The 22,373-nt window shown below is 41.6% G+C and overlaps 1 protein-coding gene across 2 annotated transcripts in view; it reads left to right on the forward strand.

Moving 5' to 3' along the window:
• Positions 1–853: 853 nt before the first annotated feature.
• PKP3 (plakophilin 3) overlaps positions 854–22,373 on the forward strand; it is a 50,014-nt gene continuing 28,494 nt past the window's right edge. For both annotated transcript variants that reach the window (XM_075836957.1, XM_075836958.1), the window contains exon 1: positions 854–1,339. In XM_075836957.1, coding sequence (XP_075693072.1) covers positions 1,138–1,339 — 202 coding nt within the window. In that variant the 5' untranslated portion in view covers positions 854–1,137. The remainder of the gene's footprint in view (positions 1,340–22,373) is intronic.

A 22,373-nucleotide genomic window follows, 5' to 3' on the forward strand; every position in this document is an offset into this window, starting at 1 on the left:
TCATGCCACAGAAAAGTGGGCAGAAAACTTTTATAGCTTTTTCAGATTGTGATTTAAAATACCGCCCCCCCCCCCTTTTCTGAAACAACGAAAATTCTTGTAGGTGTTAGAAAAAGGGCAGAGAAGGCTTTAATAAATACTTATAGATATTTATTTGAAGAGTAAATTGCTTTTTTTTTTCTACTGGATCCGAACATGGAAGGTGCCAACATATGCCATATGTTTGGATCTTTCTGCCCATTGACTAAAATTGGGGAAAAAAAATATAAATCCATATTTTTCCATCGCACGCTATTCAGCACCTTAAAAAATGTCATTCAGACATACTGTAAACGTGCCTAAATAATTTTGGCCATTAGAAACCCATGGGGAACATTACGGTATTCGTTGCTATACAATTTTTAGTAAAAAACAAAAAACGTATCCTACAAAGAAGAACGTATACTAATGTAGCCTGTATCCGTGACGTGGATGGAGTCCCACTGACTTTTCTGCCAAGATAAGGTGTCCAGGACTTGCTATAGAGTTTTTCAGTAAGGGGTTGGGAAGGGGAGGAAGATTCTTTGCTGACACTGAGAGGGGGATGTTACATTCCTGTATAGAGTGCAGTGAGTGAGGTGTGAGACCGGCAGAGTGCAAGGAAGAGAGTGCACAGCCCTGCGTATGTTGTTCTTGGAGAGATCTGAGAGCTTGCAAGGTGTAGGATCAGGTGTGAGTGATCTGCAGAACATATACAGGTGTGAAGGAGCCAGCGAGGAAATCCGAAGGAGACAGACACTGCAATTAATCAAGGGACAAAAGGATATTGTAGCAGAACAGGGACAGAGTGACAGCAGGATAAGAGTATTAGGTCACAGGGCGGAGTAGAGAGAAAAGCAGGGACAGGTAGGAGTGCTGAGGTAATGGCAGGGTGGGGCATGGAAGCAGAGACAGGCTGAGAGCGTGGAGAGGAGGTCAGTGACAGGTAGGGACTTAGTGCCATACAAACAACCCTGTAAAGCGTAGGCTATATAGGAAACAGCCATAAGAGAGGTGGAGGATAGTGCCACGTATAGTGCGCAGGTGGTGAGCCTCAGGTGAGCCAGACGCGGAGTATAGCCAGGTTCGCATTGTTGGGAGATTGCACAAAGCTTAAAAATGCAGGACGGTCACTTCCTTATGTCGGCCCTGCAGCCAAACAACAATATCACCTCACTGGCGCTGCCTACGGATTCGCAACTGGACCGGCGACTGCGTGACGAGGGCCTGGAGCTGCGCAATGCTCGAGTTCAGGAACAGGTCCGGGCACGGATGATGCAAAAGGGACAAAACTCATCAAAGGGCAACGCTATTTATGGAGGTAAGGAAATTCTACGTATAAAAACCTAAATTGTATATTATAGTATCCATGTGACCTCCATAGTCATTGATCCAGATTCTCCTGTTGGTGAAGTCCATGTTCAGTTCTTACAGGCATGGATAGGGTTAAGCTGACCGCCTGTGGCTATCCTAGACGTGACAAGCTAGTTACCACACCACTCCTTACTAGACTAAAACCAGAATGAAAACCACAACACCTGGCACAAGGCCAGTTTATTTTTCCATTTTGCCCACTGCACTGACTATGCCCAGGCCACTTGTTTTGTGCCATGTTGGTCTGAAGAGCACGTCCAAGTAAAATGAAAAAATCCATAGATCATCCAAGATTTAGCATTCTATTCAGTCATATCTTCGTAATATATGTTCCTAGGAAAGCTGGATGACCTCGAATATTACAGTTGTACCACCTACAGGGGTTGTTACCCAGCTTTCCCAGATCTGAATGGCAAATCTTACCACTTATACAGTAGTATTCTATCTGAGGATGTATAACGAGGCAGATTTCACATTTATGAGCCTAGGAAAGTTGGGCTACAACCCCTGTGGGATTTGTGATAGAGACCATATTGGTTGTCACTTCTCAGAAACCGACCTCTAGATGGCAAGGTACACGTTGATACTCCCCTCCCATTCTTAGGCCAGGACCCACACACAGAATTTTAATGCAGTTTTTGGCTCTGGTTTTTGAGCCAAACACTGGAGTGGACACCAAAAATGGAGATACACCTTTTTTTTTTCTTTCCTTTAGATCCACTTCTGGATTTGGTTAAAAACTGCATCAAAACTCTGTGTGTGATTTGACCCTTATATTGCTGCATAAAAGACAGAATAGCTATTGTGGAGCCTGGGGGAGCTGGATGACAACCCAACTTTCCCACAATCCGGTATCCATTGCTTACAAATGGCTGAATACAATTTTCAACAACTTGACTGAAGAACTTATGCACGCTTTTGATTTTTATGGGAGCTTTCTCTTTGAATGAGAAATAACGTATCCGTCTTGGAACGTTGCGTTTGACCAGTGTCGATCTCTAAGCCTTTGCGATGGATTTTTGGGTGTTCTGTATGTTGCTGGTCCATTACTCACAGGGTAGTGAGGATTTGTGTACAGTGCACATCAATCAACAACCTTATCCCATAATGATGTATTCCTCGCATACATCTTCCCAGGGATCCTAATAAAAATCAACAAGTTGTGATTTTCTCCATTTGTGGGGTTACTCAGCCCTGATCCTTGTGCTGTTGGGAGTTTTTATGACCTTTTCTTTCTCTGCTTGTGTGTCAGACCTGCTCTCATTAAAAGTCACTTGGTAATAAAATGTCCTAATGCTCGGAGCTTTGAAGTGACTTTAAGGTACATTACTAACTGTATAGGATGGGGTTAATTACACAGAATTTGTCAATGGAATGTGTAATGAGATGGTTTATATAGTTATTGCTGTCACCTGAATACATTATATTTGTCACTGGATATCCAGCATTGTATGGCGTTGAGTCTCTGTGGCCCCCATAGGGGGTGCTGTCTGCTACCACACTCCTCTTCTGGTCTTAAAGAGGTATTCTATGGACAGCATCTTTTAAATAGACCAATTAGAATTGACTGCTATGGGGGTCCAGGATCTGAATGAAAAGGTCTTCGTATTAATTTTCAGAAAATAAATAATGGCTCATTCAAAATCGTGCCTCCAAGTAAGAGCACTCATAGGTACTGTAATAATATTTCAACTTGATGGACTTGTCTTTTTCAACCATACTATGTCACTATTAGTTGGAGGTCCCACATCTCCGTCACCAATTTGACCTTCTGCTAAGCCTAATTAAAGGGATTGTCCAGGATTTAAAAAAAAAAAAAAAAGTCTGCTTTGCCCCCCCCCCCCCAGATACAGCACCTCTCTTTTCGATCGGCTGTGACTAGTATTGCAGCACCACTCTATTTACTTGAAGAGAGTTGAGCTGCAATACCAGGCACAGCCTATGGCCAAGAGTGGCGCTGTTTCTGGAATCATAAGATGCTATCAGTGTACAGAATTATTGATCATCATTTTAATGGTTTTCTGAAGACGTACAACCAGTATGTTGTGTTCCATAACATTATTGTTAGTGACTAACTCGTTATTGGATTTATAAGGCCTACTTTATTCTGTTATGCCCATCTTAAGCTTATATGTATACATGGCCATAAGTATTGAATTATTATATGCTATGTATATCTGCCACTGTGGATACACATTGAAGATGGCATTCACTATTTCAGCAGGAGGCGGTACACAGCGGCCAAACCCTTGTGCATATTGTGTGATGCCAACTGTATGTAGTCCATAGTTCATAGTCCCAAGTTCAGGTTGTATCTGGTTGTTGAATGAATGAGCCAGTTCTATTCCTTTACATGCAGATTCTCCGTGTATATATGAAAGGTACTAAAAGTCCCAAGCAGCCAGAAAGCCGCAATGTGTCTACTCCAAATATCCAGGTATAACTGGTTATTTAGAAGCAATAGTTTTGGAGCAGTTCCTATCGATATACATGGGGCCAGGTATAAAAAGTGTCACTACAAAATCTAAATTTTGGAAGCATAAGACACGGACGGAGTATGTGCTCCATTGTAAGGACTGAATTATCATATTTTATCAAAATGCATCTGAAGTTCTAGAGGACAACAACCCTCATCATCCTGGGTCAGCTTCGAGTTCATGTTCGCAGTGGAGTATTTGGCTGATTCAGAGGAATATCCGCCAGTCTCTGCATTATGACTTGCATTACTGTGCAGATATTGTGTGACTTTGGGTGGAGTACGCACTTGGCAAGCTAAGTCCTGTTTCCCCTGTGTATGAAAAGGCCCATTACACGTGCACACGGTGTAGTACACATTCCTGCAAAATGATGCGCCGTTTTGTTAGTGACTTGTGCCTGTCCTGTGTCTGGGCAGGGACGGGTGTGTACTCTTCCTGTGCTGTTGTCACCTGTGTGTAATAAGGCGGTGCATATAAGGGAGTGTACGTGCTTTCCAACTTGGTGTTGAATTTCGAATGCTATGTGTATAGACTTGTAGTAGTGGATATAACCATTTCTGTGCCGTATGATCTCCCTTACGCCTGTGTAAGATAAAAAAAATTCCCTGTGTATGATCGCTATGATAGTACTATGATCACAAGGAAATCTTGTATCGGGAATGGCAGAGCTTTGCCTTGCTATAGTGGAAACTATATTCCTGTTCTCTAGGCGCAATGTCTTACTGGGCTCAGGTCGATGGGCACATTGCTTACTCTGTGGCTGGGCAGTGGCATAGGATTGCAGAGGTGGCATTCACACATCGGACCAACACCTTGAAGACCAAAAGTCCACCCAATGCAAATTCTGTACAGCGGTATCCAGCAATCATGTCTCCGTTGTAGTACCTTCTATGTGGTAGAGTGGGCCATTGGGTCCCATTAAGGACCAGGGCCCAGGTGTGACTACATCCTCTGTACCCTCTATAGTCCCACTCTAGCGGCCACATAATTTATTCATGCTTGATGGAGATATCTCACTATACAAAGCAGTGTATCATCTTATTAGATACAGTACTGTGAGAAGTTGGCAGCGGTTAGGTGGAGGGACCAGATATAAGTTTTGCATCATGCCCGGGTCATCCAACCTTCACCTCTAGTAAGAAACCAGTATATAAGCTGCCATAGAGCGTTCCTCAAGTCCTCTACCCAGAAAAACCATACAGGTCTGATAGATGCCTCATGTTAAATGCTGAAGTTGGCAAACAACTCGGCTCCTTTGCCATGCATTGTCCAGCGGTTATTACCTGATGTCATCAGTCGTGTTCTTATTTTCTTTCAGTAAACCAACCTCTTAGATCAATGTAAATTAAACTGCATTTCACCCTTAAATTTAAAAAAATCACTTGTCAATGTTTTTCTCCTAAAGTGACATCATTCATTTTATCCACTCGTTTCTTCGTTATAGCTGTTTTTGGGCAACAGCCAACATGACCAGAAATTGTAACATCCACATTAGTTGTCGCCAAGGCTCTCTTTACATCTAGGTTTTTTTTTCACTACATGTACATACTGGAACTATGTCCTGATGTATGTATGCATCTGTATACACAACAGTTACGTATGTCGCCCGTTGGCTTGAATTGGACAAAATGGATACAGAACGCTATACGATTTGTCAGGACCCTCTCATATTGAAAAGCGTAGTCAAAAAGTATGCTGGCCAGATGTATGTAAAGAGGACGCTCTATTGGCATGTCGTTCTGCACTCTATGAAAGATGGCCCGAAAACCTTTGCGAATTTGTAATGTCAGCCATCTTGGCTGCCATCTGGATTTTCCAGGAATAGTTATAACTGAGAAATGTCTAAATAGTATTTTTAACAATTTGACAGAGGACACAAGTCAGAAACTTAACAATAACGTTGCTGATCTGACCCATAGAAAACGATAATTGTCACTTCGATGGAACCCAAAATATTAGTGAGAAAAATGAGTCATTGTTAGTAGTCTGTAATACAACAAGCGTACTGTTTATTAATAATAAATTTCCCAACATTTCCCATTTGGGACCATGTACAGTAAATGTTTTTCACTACAACTTGGATTCAAATTCTGATCATTTAGTAGGTAAGGTTTGGAGAATGGAGCTTCAATATAAACCTTTAACACCTGGTCAGAGTGTTTTTTCTTCTAAACATTCAGCAAACCAGTTGTGTAATCAGTTTCTGTCCGGAGGATTTGGTCAGACAATAAGGTGAGCAAATAGGTCCCGTCCCCCCCCCCTGTTTCTTGTTGAGCAACCTTTTTAGCGATCACTCCCCAGACTGGTCTGGCAGGACGCTCTATTGTCTCTCCATCACCGGGCTACTCAATACTACAGGCTAGTAAGAGAGAGTGACTGCTCGCATCTCACTAGGACACGTTAAGCTTGCTCAACTTGATTTACAAACTTATAGAAGGAATCACTAACCCCCTCTCCCTCCATAACTGATCCACGGTGATTTAGATAAAAAATGTATCACGTTGTTGGGTCCTGTTTTTTTACATTAACAGGTGGCATTTTTGTTCTCCGGTAAAAAAAATAATTTAATGTATGAATGCAAACTGATACATTTGACATGATTTTTGAATCCCTTTTAAAATCAATTAATTTGACACATCATGATAGGTGTCAAAAGAACGTTAAAACTTTAAAAAATAATAAATATATATATATATATATGTGTGTGTGTGTGAACTGGGCCATCGCACAATGCACGACACAAACCGTGTGCACAGAGCATGTATGGCAGTGCACGGAGGCCACACCGTTTCCTAGTACGGATCTGCATGGCCTCCGCGTGCTGCAGTGAAGGCTCCGTCAAGGTCTTGTGTATATACGGTGATATTTTCCCATAGAAGAGAAGCTCTGGAGGATGCAACAATTTTTTTATTTTTTTTTCTGGGAAAAAAACCCTCATGTTTTGATAATTTTTTGTAATGAAATCTCTACGGGGCCATACAAGATGGAGCTATAGTACAGCCGTGTACATGAGGCCTCTTGATTATTTTGGTGCAAGGGGTTAATTGGAAGATCCGAGTTCTGCCATTGAGTCCTTTTTACACAGATGTTATGATAGTGGTTCTCAAGAAACAATCTAAGCAAGACAGATATAAAATATTATATTCTGCATGTATTCTTTAGATCAGGTGTCCCCAACCTTTTCTAGCTCATGAGCCACTCATGACAGATGGTGTTCAGTCGCACTAGATATTAAAGGGGGGAAAACATTTTATTAAAGATATGACAGAGATAGGCTCATAGAGTCCGTACACTGATACATTTATTTCCGGAAGTAGCCGAACAGACCCGAAGCGGCTGAGCTCTCACACGAGCGCTTCAGCTGCTTCGTTGTAGCGATTGGTGGGGGTCTCAGTGCTCGGACACCCACCAATCCAAACTTCTGACATGTCACTATGACATGTCAGAAGTTTGTCAAACGTTTAGCTACACTACACTGCTTTAGATTGTGGACATAACTGCTGAATGCATGCCTTGTCCATGGATGAGATCTATGTAAACCAATGCTGGGACCGTCTTTCCTGTTGCCGTAATCCCTGAGATCAACACTTGGAGATAGAATATAAACAGTACATATATTAGAAAGGGCATGTGGTGTCTAATGCTGGGTTTACACATGACACTTGTGCCAAAATCAGACATATGTTTTGAGAATTGAACCAGAAACTTTACTCCTATACGTTTCATACACTCTATTTTGTTCCAATGTCTTCTGTCTCCGGTTCTGTGATGATCTAAGTCTGGTTCATTTGACCCGCTGGGGTTGAAGGTCTTGCAGCTGTAATATGGATGTCAAAATGCGGCTATACCACGGCTGTCTGAAGAAGGCCTTATACAGGCACAAGACCCAGATCTCTGTAGGACTTTAGCAGTATTCCGTCACTTTTTGCGGCTATGTGGCAGTACATTGTGACTTTACTCTGTAAGACAAAAATATACTTATGTCTTCCTGATTCTTCTTTGTAGACTTTTTATCTGCTTCATTCTGGGCACCAACGGACCAAACCATCTCGTCATGTAATTGTGTATTGGCCAATGAATACAGAGTGCTACCTACAGTTATGGCTCGGCTAAATAATTTAACGAATGCCTGAAGCTGTAGCATTGCAAGAGTTGTGTGTGGAAAGACCAGCTCTATTTTTTTGGAGCTACTTTAATGAAGTTATTAGTAAATTGCTTATAAGGCAACTTGCTAATAAAATGTTACTGCTGCAGGAGTGATCTGACAGTACGGACTTGGCTGCAGGGAAAAAATTTATTTTTTTCCTGTAGAACGCTTTTCTCAGACTGCAAACCTCAGAACTACTGCAGTCTACAGTCTGGCATCGAGCTGCAGACTACAGACTGTTGTAAATTAGGGTAATTGATATATTCGAAAGGAGAGGGAATTAAAATTTTACCCAGAAGCCAGTTTAATATTTCCCCCCAAATGGAGTGCTGTTGCTATTGCATATTTCCTATTTCCTCCTGTAGAAGGCTCAAACTTTTCCATGTGAATATTTAAGGTTGAAAAAGCTCATGGCGAAACGTGCTTCGGGGCTCTGAGGTGGGGGCGCACTATGCAGGAAACCGGTTGGTATTTGTTTGACTTATTTCTGAGATCTAGGCGCTCTGGGACTGCACTGATATGCGGTAATTCGCTGAGTGTACTTTTTGTTCCTGATGGCCTATTTTCTATGATCTGTGATGATGATACTGTCCTGTATATTGTGCTCCCCTGGCCACCACCATCTTTTAACGTGTATGTCTTACTTTTAGGTCTTGATGGGCAATGTTTTTTTTATTTCTTACTTAATAAAATGTGAACTTTTTGTATGGTACAAATTGTGTGCTATAGGTTTACATACATACATACATACATACATACATACATACATTCATATGTATGTATCTACTTTTGTCTATAGGAATTATATTTATGAATATTAAGGTGGCCATACACCCTGAGATCCAACATCTATCTGACACGGACATGTCCTTTTTATTTGTGTGTGGTAAAATACGTTGTCCTAGCCTTGGGTAGCTCCATGAGGTTCTTATTGGTGTAGTTGTGGGATTGCCATACACAAGTTTTTGGAAGCATCAATTACACCATTTTTTTTTTCTATCCATCCCGTGGACTTGTGATGGAGATCCAACTCTTTTATTCTTCATGCCATACACCACTGGCAACTAGTGACATGCCAGGCCTTTAGTGTGAGTAGAAAAACACATCTGTAAGCCTAAGGGTATGTTCACACGACAGCGTCCATAACGGCTGAAATTACGGGGATGTTTTCAGGAGGAAACATCTCCGTAATTTCAGCCGTACCGGCATGTGCAGGCGCTTGAACGCCGCGTCCATTACGGACGTAATTGGCGCTGCTTTTCATTGGAGTCAATGAATAACGGCTCCAATTACGCCCAAAGAAGTGACAGGTCACTTCTTTGACGCGGGCGTCTATTTACGCGCCGTCATTTGACAGCGGCGCGTAAATATACGCCTCGTGTGAACAGACAAACGTCAGCCCATTGCTTTCAATGGGCAGATGTTTGTCAACGCTATCGAGGCGCTTTTTTCAGACATAATTCGGGGCAAAAACGCCCGAATTACGTCCGTAATTAGTGCGTGTGAACATACCCTAAAATGTGACAATATGGCAATACATCCTGTCACATCTCTTTGACGGTTCTTTCAGGAACTGTCAAACATAAAGAGCAATGTTTATGCTGTAGAGGTTATAATATAGGGGTGTACTCTCTCTGGATTTTTGGGGTTCTTTTGTTTCAAAATCTTCTTACACATCATTCAAATACATGAGAAGATTTCATTGGTTTGGGTTTGGCACCCAATAGCTAAAAAATTGATGTTCTGGCACTTAGGCAGCTACAATTTTATGTATTTCCCGAAGACACACAAGCAATCGGTGGTCAGAGCCAAAGGGAAATGGTCTGTTAGGGAGCACCAGGATTTTCTTATTCAAGCCCGCAGTAGAGGTCTGCGCTAGGCCTTATTTAGTTGCGTTTTTTGCATCCGTATTTGTAAGTGAAAACTCTGAGTGAGTTCAAAACATGAGGAGGTGCAAATTTTGCTATTCTACTTTGACAAAAATATGCATGTCTGAATGAGGCCCTATGCCCCACTTGCATCACATTTTATGTTTACTTTTAGCGTGTACGTCGGGAAAGTTTCTGACGTATATGCTAAATGTGTCCATAGGGCTTCATTGTCAGACAGAAGTCAAACGATTGTCCTTTTTGTCTCTGTCTGGCTGGTATTTATCAGTATACTGCATAAAAAAAGGTAAGAAATAGCGTAGTTAACTACACTATTCCATCCTGCAGAGTCCAGTAAAAATAATTTATACGTCAAACGTATATATATTTTTTTAAACATGGTAGCCTATGGGTTAAATGGATACGTTTATGATCTTTTCATTACATATTCGTTAAATGGATGTCATTATGGCCTGTAGGTGACGGATACGTCGAAAGCCTATGTGTTAGAGATGTCAGTTTTAGGCAAATATGGTTTCCTTTTAACAAATCCGTTGTGAGAATTCATGGCGTATTTGTTAAATGGATGCCCATATAACCTATGGGTGATAAACGTCACTCTTAGGCATCCGTCACAGTCTGCGTTTTAAAGTATATGTCGCAAGCTTTGACCGGCGTATATGTCAAACGTAGGCCAAAAAACGTTAAGTGAACATAGCCTAACTCGTCTTCTGCCGTGTCTTAATGACCGCTCAGAAGATACAATAACCAAATATCCCATGTAAGGCTGTAACACTATTGCTTTCACTGACTTTTTTTTTTTTTCTTCTTTTTGACTGCCCTATATTCGAGTTAATAAATTAAGACATTCATTTTCATAAAACTTTTGACCCGTCATAGTGACGTATTAGAAGTTTTGAATGGTGGGCTCCGGGTGTGGAGATCCCCACCAATCGCTGAAACAAGCGCTGTGTCCCTTCGGTTGTGATGAGATCACTTTGGCTCTTCTCGGAAAGACAGAGTTAGCTGAAGATGGGCACAAACTTCTATGAGCCCGTCTACGCCTAACTCCACCTCTCTGGTAAAAGACGAGGTAAGCAGGAGTTCTACCATTACAGCCAAACCCAGACCCCACTGATCAAAACTTCTTACATGCCACTATGATGTGTCAAAGGTTTTATGACGTTGCAGTTACTCTTTAAGGCATAGCTGCATTTTTTACATATATTTTGTTGTATGTGGAATAGTATAACTCCAATGCATACATGCTACAACGTGTTCACTTATGGAAATCTCTCCTTGTTGCTCTAGTTGACATTTCTTTAGCAAAACGCTTGTAGCACGGTGACTGTAGAAATAGTGGTGAAATTAATTTGTGGGACTGTAGTTGTCTCCTGCGTGTGCTGGCTACTCTGCTGTTTTCGTTTCGATCACTCTTGTTTCTTTTCTTTAATCCCCTAGTAGAAGTCTTTCCATCCTAAATTAAACAACGCCATATCCACCCTTGAGTGGTTGTTGTCTTTGTGGGCTTTGTAATTTCATATTCTTTAGAAGGAAGTGTTACGTTTGTGTATGCATAAGCTATGTGTACAATGTCACCCATAGTTGTAGTTTTAATGCTACTATGAATATATAGTTTTTTTCCCACTTTCCTCTGCTTGTAAAATTGCCTTCAGTCTTAATTCCGGTCACCCCTGTTGAAAGTTTCTCAGACGACATGTTATCTGTTTTCCCGTCCTGTAAACAGAAGAACGTAAATGAGAAAGTGGTAGAGGTCGGACACTGCCCAAACAAGATCTGCAACATTTTACGAGTCACATTAGTGTTTAAAGTATAAGCAAATGACTATGGGGCAGGAGTTGTAAAACAATATAAGGACGATTTATTCTGTTTCTGATTGAATATGAGGCAATGTTTTAAGGATCCTCCCATGGTTTGACTTACTAGGTAAGACCTTAGTAATGTGTAGCGTCTTTTTATGTTCAAGCCGGTTGTGTGCCTGTTGGTGGGCTAACACTCTTGTCGGTTACAACCGATATGCTTTTAAAATGGATGATTGGCACAAATACCGTCCTAAAACTCAATTAGGAAGATTTACTATTCAAAATGCGTCAGAATTCTGGCGTACATGCTATGCGCTAGATCCACACTTTTTTTTAATTTTTTTCGACACACTTGACAAGGAGGCGTGGCTTGGTAATAAAGGTGTGGCATAAAGGGCATGGCTTAAAATGCAACCTTGTGCGCAGCAAAATTTTGGACAAAAAAACCTGCCATGTTTAAGTGGGCACTGTCTAAAACGCACCCACGCTGTGTGTCTGAACTGCCAGAAGCTGGGTGGTATCGAAGAGAAGTGGATGATGCTGATTCGTCAGCATCATACACTTCTATTCACAACGCCCAGCTAGTTAAAGAAGTAAAAATGCCCAGTTGTACACACACAAGACACGCCCACTTGGACATAACTTTAAACACGCCCAGTTGTACTTAAGAAAGGCTCATTTGCATAAATATAAAAATGGTCATAACTTGGCCAAAAATGCTCGTTTTTGAAAAAAACAAAAATGTTACGGTTATCTACATTGTAGCGCCGATCTGCTGCAATAGGAGATAGGGGTTTGAAAATCTGGTGACAGAGCCTCTTTAATAAATTGAAGGTATAAATATAACCGCCCTTATGGCGTCCTCTATACCATTCCCAACCCCAACATATTCATTTTACACACGAATCCTGTGTAAACAGAATGATGGAAGATCCGGAAAATTAATTGCATTTGCCCTTAATTAGCAAATTGGGGGTCATCCACTTTGGACCTGTCTCTATTGGTAAAAGGCAAGAGCCGTTTCAAGTGCAGCTCTAAGCACTTGATGATGATGATGATGATTATTATATATTTCTTTTTTTGTGTTGCACTACAATATCAATGAGCATTAGTCACAAAAAAAAATTTCATTAGGTTTCCACAGCAAAACTTCTTACAATCAAATTCTAGCAAATGGACCGACATGAATTTATCCCAACTAGACAAACCTACTAATCATGTTCGGTGCCGCAAATGAGCGACCTTATCATTATGTGATTATAAAGCAATGTGAAAAATGTCACCCATAATGATTGTACGTGTGGCAAGTTTTAAATGATAGGAAACTGATAAATATTAGGGGTTGTCTTCAATAGAAGAAATATTACAAAAACTGATGACATTTGTCAGCAGGAATTTCTTGGCCTTTGGCTAAGTTGCTTTATAGTCTAATGTCTAAAAGCACTGCAAAGATGCTCTGGTTTAAAACCTGGACTGAGATAATGCAATTCAATTTCTTGCTTGAGATACCTTCTGTGAAACTTAAAATATTACAAAAGCATTAATTAGCGTCGAAGGTCAAACATTCACAAGTAAACGTAAATCCCAGCAATCATGCCCTTTTACACGGGCCAATGATTGGGCAAACGAAGGTTTGTATGAACACTTGTTCCCGATCATTGCCCTGTGTAAACAGGGCAATGATCAGCCGATGAACATGCAAACGCTCGCTCATCGGCTGATCTGTGCCTTTATGCAGCACATCTCCCTGTGTAAATTGGGAGATGCGCTGCCGACATGATTGAAATGCATGGGGACGAGCGATCGTAGTAACAATTGCTCGTCCCAATACGTTACTGGTCATAGCTCCTTGTGAAAGGAGCACCGATCACTTTGGCTGTCTCATTGATCAGCGCTCGATGTTACGGCCCATATTGGCTGGTGTGAAAGGACCCGTACTCTCTTGCAGACAACCCCCAAACAATTGCTACGGGTCCAACTTCTAATTGAGAATTTGATGTCTATTCCAATTAATTGGTGACCATGTAGTATATGGTTGGGTTGAGTCTAGCTGGAGAGCTCTATGATGTCTAATAGAGCACGTGGAAAGTGGTTGTCCAGTTGAATGACCCATTTGAAGAATTATATTCTGCTGTTATCTATAATTGATTTTTGGGAAAGTTGGTTGGTCACCAATATGGCCACCTTTACAAATCCCACAGAAGTCCTCAACCAGCTCTCCTAAAGTACATGATACTAGGTAGCGATATTGGATGTCACCCAGCTTCCTTACAGGTTGATAGATGAGCGTTATAACTACAGCTATGTCACAATATTCACCCTCTATTTGCTTTTGTACCGTGGTAAGGAAGTGCCGACTTGGGACGTTGGACGCTAGTGCAAAGTAGTTGTTTGTTTGTTTTCTAAAGCTAAATGGGTCATAACGTATAACTCCTTTATGCTAGACTGTTATCTTGACGAATAAAGTATGGGTGGGTCAATTGTCTGGGCATTATGCCAAGTCACCTAACGATAAAACGGCTTTGTCAACTATTACGGTAGATGGGGTTGGTGGGACAGATTTAGGTGGGACAATTATAACCTCATGCACAGGGGAAATATTTTTTTTTGCGCTTAAAGCTGTAATGTGATTGTTGCTTAGGACTGATGATACATTTTTGCTTTGCACTAGTTTTGATAGCCCCAAATATGTGTATTTTTATATAGCCTTTGTGCACTGATTAAATTAAACTGATTGAATACAGGCTGCAATTCCGGTCATAACATTATAGTAGGAAATTGCTCTTTATATAGTTATAGTACTTTCTTTAAAGGGGACCTGTCATCTGGTTAAAAAAAACAACTGCAGCTAACATCAAAGTTAGGCCCCGTTCACATCTTGTTTCTGCTATTGGCTGGGCGTATAGTTTTTTTGTCTAAAAACCTGTACCTTTTTTTTTTTTTTTAATAGCGTGTACTTTTAGCATATACACATACGTTGGTATACGTTTCTGTCAGTTTTTTTTACCTAAAAAAAACAACTTGTTGTTTTTTTAAAGTGAACACTGATAGAAAAAAAAAACCGAATATATTTACTGTATGTAAACTGATACAAACGTATAGTATTACATTTGCATACATCGTCCATTGAGATCAATGCTAGAAAAAGTTACATCACGTATAAGTTTTTTTTAAAGTACAGAATAGCGTAGCAGACTACGCTTTTCAGTACTTTCAAAAAACAGTATCCCAACGTAAACCATGACAAACATAGACCAAACAGATGCTATTTTGGTCTACGTTTGACACATTATAGACTATGTATATGCCGAGCTATAGGTTTCAATACTTTTTTAGTATTTAAAAACGTATACACCCGGCAGATAGCACAAATGCGATGTGAATGGGGCCTTAGATTGTTGGCACTTCTTCTGAGGTTCATTAGTTTTGATGCCCGATATGCAAATGAGGCCTTTGACTGTCGAGTGGAAGTTTAACGTTTGGCAAGTGAGCAGAGTAAACCACCCATTTAACAGTCAAAGACCTTATCTGCATATCGGGCACCAAAACTTAGGGCACAGATATCTCCGGAACGGTGGGGATACTTGGAAAACAAAAAAATCCCACCAGAATCTGAGAGGTGCCGACAATCTAAGTCAGATGCAGTTTTTTGGGCAGGTGACAGATACTCTTTAAAGTGGCTTCATTGGAGTCCTGTTCTGGCCCAGGGCCCTGGCATTGCTTTGCAACTACAGTGTTTGCCGTTTGTAATGCCTCAATATGTAAGTAGTGTATACAATAGTGTCATTTGAATAAAGAGTTGCTAGGAACACAAACTCTAGACCTCCTTTTGTAAAATGTTACAATGTTCTTGTGCTTGGCTGAATTTTACAGCCTCTTACAACCAGCAGTAAGAAAGTTGCTATTTCTTGCAGGTAGACTTTCCCCAGAAGCATGACTGTGGCTTTTAGACTATAGAATAAGAACTTGTTCTGCAGCTCCTACATAACCATATCCATGTGTAAGGCTTCGTTCATATCTGCGTTGGGGTCCCGTTCTGACGTTCCATCGGAGGTTTCCGTCAGCACGGGACCCTGCGCTGACACCGATGAAAACCAGAGGTCCCATTGTTTTGCCGGAAGCAATAGCGTAGTCGACTACGCTATTGATTTAGTCAAAAAGACGGATCCGGTGCACAAAAGAGACAAACTGAAACCACGGGCACCGGATCCGTCACCATTGAAATCAATGGTGATGGAGAGGGAAACCTCTGTTTTCGTCAGTGTCAGTTTGTGTCTGCTCAGGGTCCCGTTCTGCGTGACACCTCAGACGGAACGTCCAAACGGGACCCCAACGCAGATGTGAACAGAGCCTTAGAAAAATTAAATGACACTAGTAGTAAACCATGATGTTGCATTTCCAAAGAGCAGAACCAGAAGACTGAGCAGAGAAAACCAATGACAAGACTCCTCTGATTTAAAAATCAAAGTAACATAAAAGAAATGAGCTCTTTATCTAGCCTAAAGTAAATGTTATATATTGCTTTATAATGCTTGTCCAATAATCTAGAATATCTGATAAACTGTAGCCCGTCCCGTTAATTCCAGATTAAAGGACGTTTACTATAGATCATAGTTCTCGGCACTAGGGGACAGCAGGCAAGCACCAGTGACATGGACATCTGGTAATTGTTGGTGCCCCGTCATTCTTTGCAGTAGGCTGTATGGCGGTATGGTCTAAAAACAAACCGCTAATTCAGGGGCCAAGGAGAGAGACAAATGAAAAAGACAAAATCAGCGGATTCTACTTTAGAGCATGTTCACACCCACCTGAGGAAATAGCCTGAAATATGTGTAACACGTGGATATTGCTGCAGATTTCACAATTTATATTGAAAACCTCTGCAACATGCCTTCAAATCCATGCAGATTTTTTTTCACAGCGTCCGTTTTTATAAAACCCCATTCACATATATTGCACTCTACTTTGCAGAACAAGCCACATGTGAACTTGGCCTAAAGGTGCCCATATACATCAAATCATGTCAGGAAAACCCACCGACTTTTGGATTGACTGGCCGACCATCGCATGTGTATGGAAGGGACCCGACTCTCTGCCAACTCCAGATATCTGGGAAGAAGGGAACAGGATCGGGCGTGTTAGATTTAATCATGCCCGATCCTGCAAGGGATACGTTTTATTTCCTCTTTCATATTGAATACAATTGCATGCTCCTTGGCATGCATAGACTCTCTTGCTGTGTTCACCTGTGTCTCCTTGCATTGAGGGTATGGTTGGAGAACAGTATCACTTCCTTCTGCTTGCTGTCCCTTCATGGTTCTCCTTTTGTTCTTTGCCATCCTCAGACATAACTGTTAAAACACAGGGGAGAGTGCTAAGAAACTAAACCAATCCTCATTGCATTGTATCTCTGTCTAACCAGTTGCCTGTTGTATTGCAGTTTTGCCATATACAGTACACTAGAGTATTGCATTGAAACCAAATACTGGAACCGTTTTGCTTCCGGTAGACCTCCCTTTACATGAAAAATCTCAAGAGTACCTGTTCTTTTGTATCTCCAAGTCCCACGGCGTAATTTATTATTTTTTTTTCTTTTAAATATCCAGAAAGTGTAACTTAAAGTTCCTGGGCCCAAATGCAAAATCTGTAACATGGGCCATTTATAATACTGGTGTTTTCTTAGGTGGCAGGGGACCTTTGGGCGCACACAAGCAACAAGGTCTGGGTGCGACTGATACCTCTACAGTCTGCACCCCCTGGAGCTACGCCCCTGGGTTATAGTAACGCTATAGGCAATAGGTTATCCAAGGCAGTAGGTGCAGTAAAAACAAAAGCTGCCCATAGAGATGACATCTTTCTTGGCAGATTCTAATAATTTCACTGCCAGAGCTTCGTCTGATGTCGGGGGTAGAGCAGACAGGTTGTATTTTTCTGTCATATTCTTTCCTCATTGATCCTATAAGCGGCGTCTGGGGGTGTCCGCAGCTGCTCATCTCCCCCTGCTCCATAGTATAAATATACAGGTCCTGGCTGAGCTGAATGTGTCTTATGGGGGAGTCTGACATTATAGTTGCTGGCCAAAAGATCCTTCGGAAACAAATATTTTATGTTTGTGGCGAAGTTTAAATTTATCTACAATATCACACAGACTGAAAGGAGAAAGTGGGAGAGTTTTTGTAGCAGTGCTATTTACGGTGCTGAATGAATGTGCACCTCCCATACAGAGTCTCCAGTCTCCCTCCCTTCCTCCATCCATCCATCCCGCCCTTACAAATCATTCACTAGTTATCAGCGGCCTGAGTTTGTTCTCTGGAAAACTCCCCATGAATAGAGGCAAAGTCTGCGGCCCAGCTGTGTGTGGGTGCGGTTGGGTGTGTGTGGAAGTCACTATGGCTATGTCTTTGAATGTGGGTATAAATCATGCTGAGTCTACATCAGTTCCTTTTATAATGTATGTGCTGTGAAAGAATGTATATTAGTCTATGTATGCAGGGTCATCTATTGTTTGGTGGCAAAGGGCACGAAATGTGGAAAAGAATCACAAAATTGTCTGAATCCAAACAATTTGTAGGCAGCTTGTGCAAAGAGCTTGTTATCTGCACATGATGTAGGAGGTAATCTGCTATGTATCTGTGTATTGTCACACATACGCAGTCCTATCGGAGGTGGTTTAATATATAGCATTCATTTGTTGGGATAGGCTGAGATCATTTTCTTAGATTTGTCCATAAAATATATACAGGCAGGCAATCTATTGTTAGAAAACATCTAAGGCTTCGTTCACATCTGCGTCAGGGCTCAGTTCAGGCGCTCCGTCAGCGCTTTCCGTCAGAACGGAACTCTGACTGAAACAAACGGAAACCATAAGTTTCTGTTTGCATCACCATTGACTTCAATAGTGACGGATCCAGTGCAAAAGGTTTCCGTTTGTCTCCGTTGTGCAAGGGTTCCGTCGTTTTGACGAAAGCATTACCGTAGTCGACAACAGAGAAAATTCTGAAACCATTTGCACCGGATCAATCACTGAAACCTATGGTTTCCGTTTGTTTCAGTCAGGGTTCTGTTGCGACGGAACGCCTGAACGGAGCCCTGACGCAGATGTGAATGAATCCTTCGACCTAAGCTACATGAGGACTTGTGGTATCACTATGTGTTTGGAAGGAGCCATTACACAATCCTCATGATCAATTTATGAGTAGCCCGATGTGTGTGGCTTAATATGACCAAGACACAGGGTAGCAAGAAAATTGCAGTTAACCCAACTCGTTAGGTGGGTACTCTTGCCATGCTAGAGTCAACATCCTGTTGGCATATTTTACAGTTTTACATTTGACTATTTTATTACAAATATTGGAAAAAAAAATGTGGTGACTCTTTGAGGCCTGTGCCATGATGGGCATAGAGGGCTGATTTTGTATAGTGAACCAGCCGCACCTACGAGAGGTGAAAGCTAGGAAAAGAACAGTAGAAGTGAGGTTCTCACATAGCTTCCAAGTCCTAACTGCAACGTTGTGACGAAACGCGGTAAACTTGCCTTGAAGGAGTGTTTTCACGGCACACACAACTGTAAATTGTTGTGAATATTATGAAAGGCCAATGTTAAGCATCCTAGATTATAGATGCAGCACAGGAGAAGTCCAGGTGGAGTAAGTGATGCACCCAAACCCATTTGGTAGTGGTCGGAGTCTCCTATAACTAAAAATCAAGGAACATGGAATTACTATTGATTTTAATGTGGAGAGTTTTGAGAAATTTAGTCCAAAGGCACCACAATACAGCTTGGAGGATGTATGGAGCCACAATGTATGTGCGTGTGGTCGTATTTATACAAGGAGATGGTTTATTCCCGGTTCACTATTTACAGATGGTTCTTATGACAATGCATTTGTTTGAATTCATATAGAATTGAATGATGATTTCTGGATATTTTATTTTCATGCTCCTATTTCCATTTAATAGTTACGTACACAAGTTTCCTTTGCTGCCCTGTCTTTTATATTTGTATATGTAAAATGAGTCTTCCTAAGTCCACCTTCCCGTTGAATCTTTTGCATAGCGCAGTATCGTGAGTATTACGCAGACACCGTGGATGCAGATCATCTTTCACCGTATAATGCAGCCTGTCTGAAAATGCAGGCAAGAGGAACATATATCACTGTATGTACTTACAATGTTCTATTACTGAAATAACCTTTAAAAAAATTTAAGGTCTTGGAAACCCCATAGACACACAGATGCTGCCTTACTTAGTCATGGTAATCACATGTGTGTTTTTTTTAATGTATATAGTTTATCATTTACACATGACTATCTGTACTCCCATCATTGTGTACACTGCAGCACCGCTCAAACGTTTATAGGAGAGACCTACAACACTGGTCATCCTAATCCTTCTAGTTCGTGAATAGAAGGCCAAAGCGACTGGCAATTACACAAGCAGAGAGGACGCAGGAAGCATTGGCATGTAACTTCGCTTTTCAGTGCATTTTATAGCAAATAGTTGCATCACAGAACATTTTGGATGTTACATCTCATTTGCAAATGCTCATTCATCGGCTGATCGTATAGTTTATGCAGCAATAAAGATCTGTCAGCAGCGCATCTGATGGAAATGTACGAGGACAAGCGATCGTAGTAACTTGTGAACGGAGCAAACGAGCGCCGATGAACGAGCAGCTCGTCTGGTTGATCGGTGCTCGTTTACACGGTCCATGTCCCACACGTGGAAATTTGTAATTGATAAATCATCAATCTGACTGTTGTGATTGCAATTGACTACCTAGATTAAAGGGGCTTTCCAGAAATATCATACTGTATTTGCCAACAGCCATAATATTTATGGGTCTAACCTTTGAACCAGACTTCCAAAAGAGTGGGAAATGTTCCTTGACATAAAAATGTTTCTGGGCAATTTTGTGGCATTCTGGGTAAAGTGAATGGGACTTAAATGGGATTCAATTAAATTTGGGATTCAAATGTTAAGTATGGAATTATACATTGATGTAGAATTAATGTTAATCCAGGCACAGTGATGCGTCCGTACTGGTACTTTAGGTAGATCTATTCAAGTGGAGTGGCGCGGCGCCTTCATTTTCCCTACTAATGGGGGGTCCTGGATTTGGACCCCCGACAAAACACACATTCATTGTGATCCAGCTAAGACTGGTGATTCCAATTTACAAGGTTACAAAATAATTGGAACATTTACTGTAAGATTTATAGCTAAATAATGTTTAGATTGCCAATTGTCTCCATCTAGAAACATGGCATCTCGGCTTCTGTGACTGTCACTTTTAAGGGCCCTTCACACCGGCCGGTAATCGGCCGATGCAGCGATCACGATCAACTAGACAGCTCGTTGATCGGCGTTCGTTTGCTCCTGTCACACGGAGCTATGTATGGGGACGAGCGGTCGTTACTCCGATCGCTCGTCCCCATACATTATCATGTTGGCAGTGCGGAGATGTGCTGCCGACCAACTATAATAGTTTCGTTTTTTAAAACGATACGACCAGCAGCAGATCGAGCGTTTTTGTTGATCTGCTGATTGTTCACCTGTTTACACAGGGCAATTATCAGCAACAATCGTTCTACGAACGCTTGTCTCCCCGATAATCGGCCAGTGTAAAACCCCCTTTAGTGTTTGATTCGTCCATCCCGCTTGTCCTTTGTTTTACACCGGTCCATAGACATGACCGTTTTTCATTTGTTTACCAGCTGCTGATACTCCTATTTATTTAACAATCATTGAAATATGAAGTCAAACCAGATCATTTTCATTACTAGAGTGTGATAAATGAAAGAAAAACACAATCTGTTACGTGGTATATTGCTGCCAACATGGATCATGTCTATTTCACAACTTGAATTAGTACCTTGTAATGTGGAGCATAGGACGCACCCATTGAAAACCTGTTAACACTCAGCAGCGTTCAGTGAGTAACATATGATGCATTTTTTTTTATTGGTGTAAGACAACACACCTTACCAGGGACGGGCATCCAGAGCAGAAGGCCCCTGAGCAAGAACAGTGTGCAGGTCCCTTGCCATCCAACAGCGCTGGCTTGTTCAACTCTTTCCATAACTCCCTTAGACTCTAAGGGTATGTTCACACGAGGGCGTCCGTAACGGATGAAATTACGGGGATGTTTCAGCCTGAAAACATCTCCGTAATTTCAGCCGTAACGGCATGTGCAGGCGCTTGAACGCCGCGTCCATTACGGACGTAATTGGCGCTGCTATTCATTGGAGTCAATGAATAACGGCTCCAATTACGGCCAAAGAAGTGACAGGTCACTTCTTTGACGCGGGCGTATATTTACGCGCCGTCATTTGACAGCGGCGCGTAAATTACGCCTCGTGTGAACAGACAAACGTCTGCCCATTGCTTTCAATGGGCAGATGTTTGTCAGCGCTATTGAGGCGCTATTTTCGGACGTAATTCGGGGCAAAAACGCCCGAATTACGTCCGTAATTATTGTGTGTGAACATACCCTAAATGAAATTGCGTTGGCCTGGAATCCAGAGCCCCATTCTCCCCATAAGTGTGGTACCCGAGTCTATTAGGCACTTACGGCATATCCTATGGCGCAGATATAGGAAGTGCAGAAGTAGCAGTTAAACCCGGGCCCTACTGCATTACAGCCCCTCTGCCACATAAGAAGAC

The sequence above is a fragment of the Rhinoderma darwinii genome, chromosome 9 (assembly GCF_050947455.1).
Source record: "Rhinoderma darwinii isolate aRhiDar2 chromosome 9, aRhiDar2.hap1, whole genome shotgun sequence".
Lineage (NCBI taxonomy): Eukaryota > Metazoa > Chordata > Amphibia > Anura > Rhinodermatidae > Rhinoderma > Rhinoderma darwinii.